General features: G+C 36.7%; 1 protein-coding gene across 2 annotated transcripts in view; it reads right to left on the bottom strand.

Annotated features, from left to right (window-relative positions):
• Positions 1 to 982: 982 nt before the first annotated feature.
• Positions 983 to 13,766, bottom strand: part of IPO8 (importin 8) — a 68,824-nt gene continuing 56,040 nt past the window's right edge. For both annotated transcript variants that reach the window (XM_081250089.1, XM_081250090.1), the window contains exons 22-25: positions 12,839 to 13,044; positions 6,440 to 6,643; positions 4,079 to 4,195; positions 983 to 2,977 (exon numbers count right to left, since the gene is read on the bottom strand). In XM_081250089.1, coding sequence (XP_081106215.1) covers positions 2,880 to 2,977; positions 4,079 to 4,195; positions 6,440 to 6,643; positions 12,839 to 13,044 — 625 coding nt within the window. In that variant the 3' untranslated portion in view covers positions 983 to 2,879. The remainder of the gene's footprint in view (positions 2,978 to 4,078; positions 4,196 to 6,439; positions 6,644 to 12,838; positions 13,045 to 13,766) is intronic.

A 13,766-nucleotide genomic window follows, 5' to 3' on the forward strand; every position in this document is an offset into this window, starting at 1 on the left:
TTAGGTGATCTCCAAGGTGAACTTCCTCTCAGGTACCCTGCATGGAGCATGTGCATTCGCTCACCTCCCCATTTGACGTCAGAGCCTTGTACACCTCTCCTCCCTCTGCCAGCACTGCCGTCTGCCCCAGACTCTCCTGCTGCCCAGCCACTCAAAGTTCTGTTGCATACACACCTCTACAGGACCAACCACGGTTGCGCCGTTTATGCTTCTTCCTAAAAACATAGTCCAACCTTTTTTTCATTGGTTTTGTGGCCTTACTCACAAGTGGACTGTCTGAGAAGTTTCCAACCCACTTGTACACTGATCTCGATGGAGAGAGTGAAACGGGGACAGGAAGGGTTACCATTTAAGGTTTATCTGAAATGATTTTTTTTATAGATAAAACACGTGCATACACACATGTATACATACATACAAATGCTGGTGGTCTCTGATCACATGGCCAAGTTTTCCTTGATTTCCTCCATAAATTTATTACAATTTTCAGTCTCCCCTGCTGAATAGAAAACTGGACTGTAATTCACTATATTAAATAAATGACACAATTTCATTGTTTTCTTTCTTTAGAATTTTCACTGATTAACAATTTACTGGTTCAGTGTGGTCTTAACATAAATTAGAGGTGGGGAGGAGGAGCTTATTGTCATGCTAGGTAAACATTTGAGAATCAAAAGGCCAGCGCTTACCATTCCACTCCTAATTTGATGGCAGCCCATCAGAAAATGGCTCCACCTCAGGCATTTCTTCCTTTCCTTCAAGGTCCTGATGTGGTTGAATGACCTTGCTTTTTCAGAGCTTCTGCAGCTCATATTTGGACACCCAGTCTTTAGCTGTTGCTGATGAGCCCTTGTTACCCTCCCACTACGGTCACCTTGCTCCAGGTCCCCAGGAGTGAGGAAAACACACACCGATGGGTTTTTATCACCTGCATAAAGCACCTCCACATTTCAGAAAACATTTCACACAGAGGAGTTCAAGATCCTGGGAATCAGTCCGCATTTTATTTTACAGTACATTCATATGAGTTCCTGCCTTTCCAAGGTAATCATATCACATTCAGGTTAGCACTGCTGGTAACAAAACTGTACAACTACCCTGGCTTCAAAAGCAAGATAGAATGATACACATTAGCACTTCTTTCCCTTTAATACTGCAGAAGACAATACATCACAAAAATAAAATCACATGCCTTTTACAGTGCAGTGTGAAGGCATGTTACTTATGTTAAAATTAAACCATTTGGGACATGAGGAGAAAAAGAAGAGCTTCAAAGCTTAAGATGTCTACAATCTCCCCCATGCCGTCTTTCTCTTCTAACCGCCAGCTGGCACCTTCAGCATCAATACCTTGGGAAGACGGGAGCAGAACAAAGCAGGGGATCATTTAACTCTGAAACTCATGGCTTCTTGGGCTACTTCTGTAAAGAACGACTGAAATAATCTAAAAGTCTAAAAAGAGTTCATATTAACAAGGGATGGTAATATAGAAAGCACCTGGAGAAAACTCCTCCAGGGACTGCCAGAAAATATAAGCCGCAAACATTTCACAAAAACAGACAACTGTATCATATCCAGAAATATATTAAATTCTGAAAACTCACTTTTGCGTTACTGAATGAAAACACTGTGACCCATGTTCTGGTGTTGAATCAGTTCAGAAAAACAGCCGTCACCTCCATCTGTGATATTTATCGTGGGCTATCTTGCATCATTACCATGTCAGAGTGCAGCTGACTGATTATCCCCAACCCTTGAAAAATATAAGAAGCCAAACTGAGCTATAATAAAAACTAGGACAGATTAGATAGGAGAAAATTCAGATGTGTGAGAAAGCAAGAAGTTAGATTTGCTTGGGTCTTTTTCCTAGATAAAAAGTATTGTTACAAAATGTTTTGGACCCGGGTCCAACATAGCTGGAATGATAAGTTACTGAAAATGCAAGCCCCCATCCAGAAAGACAGTGTGCTTATGTAGCACCTTTCTCATAAAAGTCCAATGTGCTTTAGTATAACTGTCAATTAATTGCATAATTAAGTACGATTCAGAATATACTTGGACTGATTGTTAATTCCAGTGACGAAAGAGTCCCTGCCACTTGCTGCCAAGAAATTTTTGAGTCCTGAACTTATTAGGTTATGAATGAAATCTATATTCATATAGGTTGACTCAAAAGAAATACCACCCCTTTCAGGGCTGAGAAATATGATGGAAGAGAGAATAAGACACTTCTTAGGAAAGCCACATCTTTAGGAAAAAACACCTTATGAAAAACCAGAGCCAGTGCATATTGTACAACCCCTGAAGAAAGCCCCCAGCAGCAGTGGAGAGCAAGGGGAGCAGTGATGATTTTGAAACCAGAGTGACTTGTAGCTAACTTCCTAACAGTAAATTCACATAGTGAAATGCAGAATAAGTCAACACATAGCCAAGGTTTACATTTATCTAGAAATATGTTTTATGCCTTAAAAAAAATTGCAATGCACTCAAAAAAATTTTTTCAGATAATTCATGTACAACAGAAGGCACTGTTATTCGCATAAATCCATTGATTCTGCATGGCAAAACCTGAGACGTGCAATTCCATCCAATCCTCTAAAACCACCTTGGTCATTCATCCTTTGGAGCATAAGCTTTGTCCTTTGCAGTCCAACAATTTTGTTGTTCTTTAATTTCATACATTACAGTAGCTGCTTAAAATATATATTTCAGGGTGAGAAAGGTCAAAGGGGATGCAGGGGTGGAGAAGGGTGCTGCCGGACACCAGGCAGTAACTGGCACAGCAGGTGGCACAAAAAGCAGCCCCAGCTCCCCTTGACCCTCTCCTTCCGGCTGACGTACCACGTAGCGATGACATTTGGTCGGGTGATCTTCCTTCTTTCAGTTGTTGGTGGGCATAGTCCCAAAGTTAAATGCAGAGAGGACTCCTTTGTTTTCAAAGGTGAAGCCTCCCTGTTGTTCAATCTTCTTCTTTGCCTCTAGCATTTGCCAAGAGAAGGGGGGGTGCGGAAAGAGAAGAGTATTTAAGGTGACAAAGTTGGAAATAACCTCAAAGGAGCCAGATTCTTTAGAGTTAGTACTGTGAAGGAATGTGAATCGTGGTATTAATTATTCTGCCCAATTGAACATTAGCCTTTAATAAACCCATGTCAGTAAGTACCATCATCTTGGTGTCTGGGGATGCGGAACCAGCAGATACGGAACACACGGATACAGAGGGCCCACTGCACCACACCATTTTAACAGGGGACACGAGCATCCTCAGATTTTGGTATCCAAGGCAGGTCAGGGAAACAATCCCCACCCCCCACCCCGATACCGAAGGAAGACTGTAGTTATATTTTCTATCTTGGAAAGACTATTTGCTAAAACTGAGCAAAATAAAAACAAGGCTCAAAGCTAGTGTCTATTGCTGAAAGGGCACACTGACCTCTCACATTAGGAGGGCCGATACAGAATCTGTACAGGACTTAAAGCCTAAATCCAAGCAGAAGAACCTGGGTTCTAAACTCTAGATTCCTATTCCATGATGTTCCCCACTAAAATACTTTTGTAATTACAAAATCTTCCATTAATTTTCTTGGAGTGACCATAACAACGTCTGTGTAAAATAATTTCTCCAGCTCAAAAACTGAAAATCAACGAGAATCACCAACACATAAAGCCCAACAAATAGAAATGGAGAGTATTTCACTTCTAGGAATACAAGCTCCCTGCAAGAATTCATAAAATGCTTTTGACCCTTCTGTTGTTTAGATGTTTAGGTGGGTGACCCAGCTGATTAACTCTCCCTCAGCAAGATTCATCCCAACCTTTACATCTTACCTTTGGCTCCAAAATAGGATAAGGGTGTGAATAAGAACACCACTAAAGACACATTAACACATGGTGTTTCACAGAGCTAATATATCATGAATGATTAAAAAGATCATACAATAATGATAATTCCTTATTATCTTGAAAGGTTGGCCTCTAACAATTTTTAGAACAGTATTTAGGTGCCACCAGGCTCGTAAAATACAAGCTGAATACTGGCACTCTGACATATGCACTCCGATCTAGAAATCACGCTGGCTGACCTGCTACCGTCCTTCGGTGCTCGGCCAGTGTGTACACCTCCTGTAGCGCCCTCCTCTGATCCTCACTGAGCGGCGCCATCAGCAGTTGGTACCAGGCAGCATCCCGATTCTGCACAGCTGTTGTATTTTGGGGGTGTGTTGAGGGAGAAGGAAAAATAAAGGAGTCCAATGACAATTATTATTTCAGAGAATAACTAATAACACAATCAAATTACATTGAAATGATCACAGACAATAGGTGATAAAATTTATTCCAACAAAGGATTACTCCTGAGTACTCACTTTAGTACTCGACCTACGTGGAGCTATAAAGGAAGCTTGGGACATCACAAATCCCTGCTTTGCCTAATTCTCTGCTCCCTCCCCATCTCCTCTTCTTCCTGGGTTTTTACGAACTATGAATGCTGCCTAAAATCCAGATCTTGGGAAACACCTTACTCACTTGTTACCATTTTCCTCAGGAATTCTCATGCTACCTGCTCCTTCAGCATCACTTCTATACCAAAAACTCAAATTTGTACCTTTAGGCAAAACTCTTCCCTAAGTCTCCTGGTCTTTTACTTTGGATAGCTCACCTCAAACTCAGTACAACTGTAACCAAATTTAACATTTTACCTCCCAAACCCTCCTTATCTCCCCATTTCCATTACCAGTTCTATCAGTCTCCTAGTCAACCACTGTAAATGCCTAACATCTTTAATCATGCTCTCTCCACATCCAATTCTGTGCTGCTTTCTTGATGTCTTTCACTGCTACGCTTTTTCCCATCAAATGCCATCCTCCCACTCCAGGGCCCTATTACTCCTAAACCAATAAAGTAATTTCCTAACGCGTGGTTCCCGAGTCTAGCCCCCTTCACTTCTTTTTGCACATCATCATCAGATAATACCCCTGAAGGAAACTATCATATCCCCAAGGTCACCTCTTTATAGAAAAACATTCAAAAACACTCTAATGGGCAATGGGATAAAGACAATCTCAGTCCAGAATTCAAGACTGGGGGACTTCCCTGGCGGTTCAGTGGTTAAGACCCCTGCTTCCATTGCAGGGGGCACAGGTTCGATCCCTGGTCAGGGAACTAAGGTCCCACATGCTGCATGGCCAAAAAGAAAAAGGAAAAAAAAACCCACCAGATTTCAGGGCTGGTACAATTTGGTACAATTTTACTACTCCACAGAGACTTTAAGCAGTGGTCCCTATATGCTGACTGAGCCAAAGCTGGCTGCCTATCTCTTGAGGAGCATTTTCAAAATACATATCCTGAGATCCCACCCAAGACCTAAGAGCTTCTTTGTTGCCTATGATGCACACCCAGGTCTGGAAGTAACTGCCTTAGAGTGTACCCTCCACATTCCAGTCTCCACATTTATACTCTTATCTTCCTCATGCTCTGGAATATCATTCCCTGTACTCTCTACCTCTTGTTCCTGCTGAATTTCAATAAATCATAGAGGTGGTTCATTAATGGTATTTGTAACAACCAATACATTGGCATACTAAATAATGCCAATATATTACACTACCATTGCCTTGTTAGTAACAATATTTTATACACAAGGATGTTCAATTTAATATTGCTTGTAAAAAAAAAAAAAAAACCTGGAAATATCTTATATGTCCATCAGTGGAAATAAGCTAAATTATGGTACTACCATAGAAATATGATGTAACTATAAAACAACCTATTTAGTGGGATTTTTTCATTATAATTTGTTTATAATAATTTTCTAAATGCTTTCATTGACTTATTATTTATTTTTAATTCTGTAAGTTTTCCATTTATATCTTTCATTCTTCTACTGGGTTATTGGTCTTATTCATTTATAGAAGGCCTTTGTAATCTGTGGGTCTTAAGCCTATGACATGTACATGACAAATATTTTCTCCCAATCTTTGAGTTTCTAGTGTCCTTTGCTGTATAAAATTGGTAAATTGCTTATGTAGTAAAAATCTACTCTCTAATGGACTCTGTTCATTCACATGGGGATTGTGAATTGCTAATAAGTTTATGGCCACAATTTTTAAGCAACATATCTGAGATACTTCATTCTGCAAAAATCCTTATCCATTCATATCTAGAGGATGAACAATATATGCAGATACTCTTGCCTGTAATTACTTTTGTGAGGATACCCTGCAGCCTCACCCTGCCACTTTACAATGATCAAGGTTACTGGGATTGGGTGATGGATGTTTCATTATGCTATTTGCTCTCATTTTGTGTATGTTTGGGGATTTCTATAATTAAAAATAAATTAAAAATTTAAAGGGAATCTAAACCAATTTGGGGGAAGATCCCAAAACAACTTCTAATAGATGGAATGAAAAACATATCTGAAGATTCAGGGAGTAACAACATACTCAGCAGGGCTTGTGTAAAAAACTGATATTCATCCACACTATTGTCAAGGTCCAGTGGAGTGCTGAATCCCTCAAGGGCAGTTTCTTCCAATACTTCTTCATCCCAGTCATCATCATCTTCCTCCTCATCTTCACCTCTTCCATTATTTGACTGCATTGCTTGAGCAGTTACATTCGTCTCCTCTTCATCACTTGAAATCTCTTCTGTGAATCCATTATTTATTTAAAAGGAATCAAACCACATAAGGACAAAATATAAATTCCATAAAGAAAATAAAAATTATAAATGACATTCTAGAAATGGAAAAATGACTAAATAATTTTATGTAAAATTATAAAAATAAACCTTATCTTTACTGTAGTTGCTAAACTGAAAATGACTTTATCCTCCTCACTCAAAACAATTTCTAACTATCTCTAAAGATGAACACTATTACTGTTTTACTATGGCTGCTTCACATCCATTAATATAAAATATACTATTTAGTCACAGATTCCCAAATTAACTTTTTTGTCAAAAATGACATAAAATGATTATGTATTCAGTGCATGTGTTTTAAAAACAATGACCTACCACTGAGAATTTGAGTCTCTTAGCAATTAACTAAGCTGATTATGAACTGCTCGGAAATGCTCAAATGAAGAGGTCATTTCTGCTAATAGAAACAGAAAAATATAGAAATACAGAGGAAAAATAATTAGCTATATGTGGGTTAAAAAAATTGAAAGCTGAATTGTATATCCCCATAGATTCAGTTTCTATTTTCAGGGCTGGTCTGTTCCAAGCAGTTAGTCCAGTATTATAAATAACCGGAAGACAGTAAATGCAGAACGAAATCAACCTAGAAGGAGAAACCTGGAGTAAACCCAAACCAGGCAATATCAATCTAAACCTAGTTCTATAAAACGCACCATACTGAAGCACCTGGATTCAACTGCAAGGTAGTTTTAGGGATAATGCAAGAAACCATAGTTTTGACCACATACATGGAAAAAAAAAAAAAAAATATATATATATATATATATATATATATATATATATATATATATATATGTAGAATAACAAAGACAGCAAGAGAAATTTTCACTGATTAATCATCTTACACCTCAGTAGGAAATTCAACAAGAAAGTCTGGGAAATTACTAGAAAATTTCCCTCAAGTCATAATAATTATAACCCATTAGAGAGCAAAGCGAGAAATTATGAAGAATGCAACATACTGAAAAAAAGAATTCTGTGATTGTCTGCATATATTTAGCAAAATAAACAATTACAAGAGACTCACTTCAGAGCTAAAGACACACAGACTGAAAGTGAGGGGATGGAAAAATATATTTCATGCAATGGAAACAACAAGAAAGAAGGGGTAGCAATATGCCTATCAGACAAAGTAGACTTTAAAACAAAGGCTATAACAAAAGACCAAAAAGGGCATTATATAATGATAAAAGGATCGATACAAGAAGAGAATATAATATTTGTTAACATATATGCATCTAAATATATAAAACAAATATTAACAGACATAAAGGGAGAAATTGACAATAATACAATAATAGGAGGAAACTTTAACAACCCATTTACATCACTGGACAGACCATCCAGACAGAAAATCAATAAGGAAAGAGTAGTCTTAAATGAAACATTAGACCAGTTGGACTTAATAGGTATCTACAGGACATTACATCCCAAAATGGCAGAATACACATTCTTTCAAGTGCACATGGAACATTCTCCAGGAGACAACATATGCTAGGCCACAAAACAAGTCTCAACAAATTTAAGGGGAAACAAATTACATTAAGCATTTTTTCCAACCACAGCAGTATGAAACTAGAAATCAATTACAGGTAGAAAAATGGGAAAAACATAAACATATGGAGACTAAACAACATGCTACTAAAACGCCAATGGACAAATGAAGAAATCAAAGAGGAAATCAGAAAATACCCTGAGACAAATGAAAATAAAAACAGAACTTTCTGAAATCTACAGGACATAGCAAAAGCAGTTCTAATAGGGAAGTTTATAGCAATTCAGGCCTACCTCAAGAAACAAGAGAATCAAAAAACAAACAACCCAGTCCGAAAATGGGCAGAAGACCTAAATAGACATTCCTCCAAAGAAGATATACAGATTGTCAACAAACACATGAAAGAATGCTCAACATCATTAATCATTAGAGAAATGCAAATCAAAACTACAATGAGGTATCATCTCACACCAGTCAGAATGGCCATCATCAAAAAATCTAGAAACAATAAATGCTGGAGAGGGTGTGGAGAAAAGGGAACCCTCTTGCACTGTTGGTGGGAATGTAAATTGATACAGCCACTGTGGAGAACAGTGTGGTGGTTCCTTAAAAAACTACAAATAGAACTACCATATGACCCAGCAATCCCACTACTGGGCATATACGCTGAGAAAACCATAATTCAAAGAGTCATGTACCAAAATGTTCATTGCAGCTCTATTTACAATAGCCAGGCCATGGAAGCAACCTAAGTGTCCATCAACAGATGAACGGATAAAGAAGATGTGGCACATATATACAGTGGAATATTACTCGGCCATAAAAAGGAACAAAACTGAGTTATCTGTAATGAGGTGGATGGACCTAGAGACTCATTCAGAGTGAAGTAAGTCAGAAAGAGAAAAACAAATACCGTATGCTAACACATATATATGGAATCTAAAAAAAAAACTGGTCATGAAGAACCTAGGGGCAAGACGGGAATAAAGATGCAGACCTACTAGAGAATGGACTTGAGGATATGGGGAGGAGGAAGGGTAAGCTGGGACAAAGTGAGAGATTGGCATGGACATATATACACTACCAAACGTAAAATAGTTAGTGGGAAGCAGTCTCATAGCACAGGGAGATCAGCTCGGTGCTCTGTGACCACGTAGAGGGGTGAGATAGGGAGGGTGGGAGGGAGGGAGCTGCAAGAGGGAAGAGATATGGGTAAATATGTATATGTATAACTGATTCACTTCATTATAAAGCAGAAACTAACACACCATTGTTAAGCAATTATACTCCAATAAAGATGTTTAAAAGAATGCAAAAAAAACCCACGAGAAATCTCAAATAAACAACCTAACCTACCATCTAAAGGAATTTAAAAATTAAGAACAAAGCCCAAAGTCAGAAGAAGGAAGGAAATTATAAACTTCAGAGAGGGAACAAATAAAATGGAGACAAAAAAAGTAGAAAAGATCAAGAGCTATTTTTTTTTTGAAAAATAAACTAACTTAATAAGCTGTTAGCCAGGCTCATTAAGAAAAAAAGAGAGAGGGCCCAAATAAATAAAACAAGAAATGAAAGAGGAGAAATTATAACTGATATCACAGAGACACCAAAAAATCATAAGTGAATACTACAAATATTTATATGCCAACAAATGAGACAACCTAGAAGGAATGGAATCATGTCTAGAAACATACAATCTTCCAAGACCCAATCAGGAAGATATAGACAATCTGAATAAAGAGATCACTAGTAGTGAAACTGAATTCATAATAAAAAGACTCCCAGCAAACAAAAGTCCAGGACTGGACAGTTTAACATGAGAACTCTACAAAATGTATAAAGAAAAGCTAATACCTATTCTTCTCAAACTATTCCAAAAAACTGAAGAGAACACTCCCAAGTTCATTCTATGAGGCCACCAAAAGAAGACAGAGACACTACAAAAAAAGAAAGTTACAGGGCAATATCTCTGACGAATATAGATGCAAAAATCCTGAACAGAATATTAGCAAGCCAAACTCAACAATTTATAAAAACAGATGATACACCACGATCCAGTGAGATTTATTCCAGGGATGCAAAGATGATTCAATATCCACAAATCAAACAATGTGATACACCACATTAAAAAAAAAAAAGCTTAAAAATCACATGAACATCACAAGAGCTACAGAAAAAGCATTTGACAAAATTCAACATCCATTCATGACAAAAACTCTCATCAAAGTGGGTATAGAGGGAACATATCTCAACATAATAAGGGACATTTATGACAAACCTACAGCTAACATCATACACAACAGTGAAAGCTAAAAGATTTTCCTCTAAAGATAAGGATACGAACTCTCGCCACTTCTATTTAACATACTATTGGAAATTCCAGCCACAGCCATCAGACAAGAAAAAGAAATCAAAGGCATCCAAGTTGGAAGGGAAGTAAAACTGTCACTATTTTCAGATGACAAAATACTATATACAGAAAACCCTAAAGTCTCCACTGAAAAGCTTTTAGAACTAATAAATGAATTCAGTAAAGTTGCAGAAAGAGAAAGCAAGAAAACAATCCTGTTTAAAATTGCATCAAAAAGAATTAAAAACCTGGGAATAAACTTAACCAAGGAGGTGAAAGACCTATACTCTGAAAATTATAAAACAATGATGAAGGAAATGAAAGATGATACAAAGAAATGGAAAGATATCCCATGTTCATGGATTGGAAGAATATCATTTAAAAAATCCATACTACCCAAAGCAATCCATAGATTTAATGCCTATCAAAATACCCATAATATCTTTCACAGAACTAGAACATATCATCCTAAAATTTATATGGAACCACAAAAGACCCTGAATTGCCAAAGCAATCTTGACAAAAGAGAACAGAGCTGGAGGTATCATGCTCCTTGATTTCAGACTATGCTACAAAGCTACAGTAATCAAAACAGTATAGTACTGGCACAAAAACAGACACACAGATCAATGGAACAGAATAGACAGCCCAGAAATAAACTCCTGCGTTTAGGGTTGATTCATCTATGACAAAGGAGGCAAGAATATACAATGGGGAATATCAGTTTCTTCAATAATGAGTGGTGCTGGGAAAACTGGCCAGCTACATGCCAAAGAATGAGATTAGAACATTTTCTCATGCCATGGACAAAAATAAACTCAAAATGGATTAAAGACCTAAATGTATAACCAGACACCATAAAACTCCTAAAAGAAAAGCAGAACACTCTTTGACATAAATTGTAGCAGTATTTTGGAGGGGTCTGTCTCCTAAGGCAAAGGACACTAAAGCAAAAATAAACAAATGGGACCTAATTAAATTTAAACACTTTTGCACAGCAAAGGAAACCATCAACAAAATGAAAAGACAACCTATAAATGGGAGAAAATATTTGCAAATGATATGCTACAATAAGGGGTTAATATCCGAAATATATAAACAGCTCATACAACTCAATGTCAAAAAACTAAATGACCCAATTAAAAAATGGGCAGAAGACCTGAATAGTCATTTTTCCAAAGAAGACATACAGATGGCCAACAGGCACATGAAAGACGTTCAACATTGCTAATCATTAGAGATATGCAAATCAGAACCACAATGAGATATCATCTCACCCCTCTTAGTAAGAATGGCTATCAACAAATAACAAATGTTGGCAAGAATATGGAGAAAAGGGAACCCTTGAACACTGTTGGTGGGGATGTAAATTGGTGCAGCCACTACGGAAAACGACATGAAGATTTCTCAAAAAACTAAAAGTATGTTCCAGCAATTTCACTGCTAGATATATATCCAAAGAAAACAAAAACACTCATTCAAAATGATACACACACGCCAAAGTTCACAGCAGCATTATTTACAACAACCAAGATAAGGAAGCAACCCAAATGTTCATCAACAAATGGATAGATAATGAAGATGTGGTGAGATATGTGATGGAATATTACCCAGCCATAAAAAGAATGAAATCTTGCAATTTGCAACAACATGGATAGACCTGGAGGATATTATGTTTAATGAAGTATGTCAGAGAAAGACAAATACTGTATGTCACACTTGTATGTGGAATATAAGAAATAAAAGAAACAAATGAATATAACAAAACAGAAACAGACTCACAGATACGGAGAAAAAACTAGTAGTTACCACTGGGGAGAGGGAAGAGGGAGGGGTAAAATAGAGTAGAATATTAAGAGGTACAAACTACTAAGTATCAAATAGATAAGCACAAGGATATATTGTACAGCACACAGAATACAGCCAACATTTTATAATAACTTTAAAGAGTATAATCTATAAAAACAGTGAATCACTATGTATGTTGTACACCTGAAACCAATATAATATTGTAAATCAACTATACTTCCATAATAAATAGATAAATAAAGTTATGAATTGTTTATTCCTAGAATTTTCCATTTAATATTTTTAGACAACTGAAACCATGAAACCAAAATTGTGGTAAGAAGCGACTACTATAATTAAGTCAAACAAACCCAAAATATCTGTTAAACGTGTAACAGGCCAAGAAATGTACACCTGTTTAATGTTTCCAAATAGACTAAAACTCAAAGAAAACACATACTCAAATCACAATCAATTCTAGCATTCATTGCAATTAGAACCCTTTACCATTTTCTTCCATATCAGCTTTCTCTGCTTTTGAGCGATCTTCCCGGTTTACCATTTGTTTGGTAGCACAGACCTGCTTTAGGCCAAGGAAAAGGAAAAGAATTGAGGGCACAATCTGTCCCACCACAGCATCTACTCCAGGAGGTCGATTTTGCAATTCCAAAAGAATACTCAGTCCTATTATACACATCTTCCGGTCATGATGCCTACAAATTATAAAGGCGAAAAAAAATGTGCACATGAGAAATGAGAACAAATTCTGAAGAAATTACAAAAAGAAATGTCCAAGGTGTATTCTAAGGTTCATTCACTGGAGTTACACAGAGGTATCTACATTTTGTACTATATGAAATCCTATGTAAATCAAGTTTTGTAAACCAATTATCATCATCAAAGACCTATGGGAGTCTGCAATTAATATGGTGAATCTTGTGTAATATCAATTTATGATAATACAAATGCTGTATCTGGGCCTTAGCATAACAACTTTTATTAAAAGAAGAATACCTGTATATGATAGCATAAAATTCCTATCCAATGGAAAAAATGAGGAGTCCCTTAGACTTTGTCTTCATTGGATTGGTCTACAAAGTATCTTGGCACATACACTGTATACTAACCCCAGGTGCCAAAAGCTCCTCCAAAAACTCAGCATCTAATAAGCTGAATGTAATAGCTATAAGTAAATCTATTAAATGTCCTGTTCTATAAAACAGGATAAGGAAATTTTAATTCTGAAGGAAAAATGTTTGACCAATATACATTACACACATTTTTGTATGAATGTTTCTTCTAAATTGTTTAAAACTAAAAATATTAAGAATTAAAAGATTTTCTATATTAGTATAACACTTAAAATTGCAGGCATGAACAAAAAATTCAAAATGAGAGTAATATACAATAAACCCAATGACAAATATATTACTAG

The sequence above is a fragment of the Mesoplodon bidens genome (assembly GCF_964165515.1).
Source record: "Mesoplodon bidens genome assembly, chromosome: 11".
Taxonomy (NCBI): Eukaryota; Metazoa; Chordata; class Mammalia; order Artiodactyla; family Ziphiidae; genus Mesoplodon; species Mesoplodon bidens.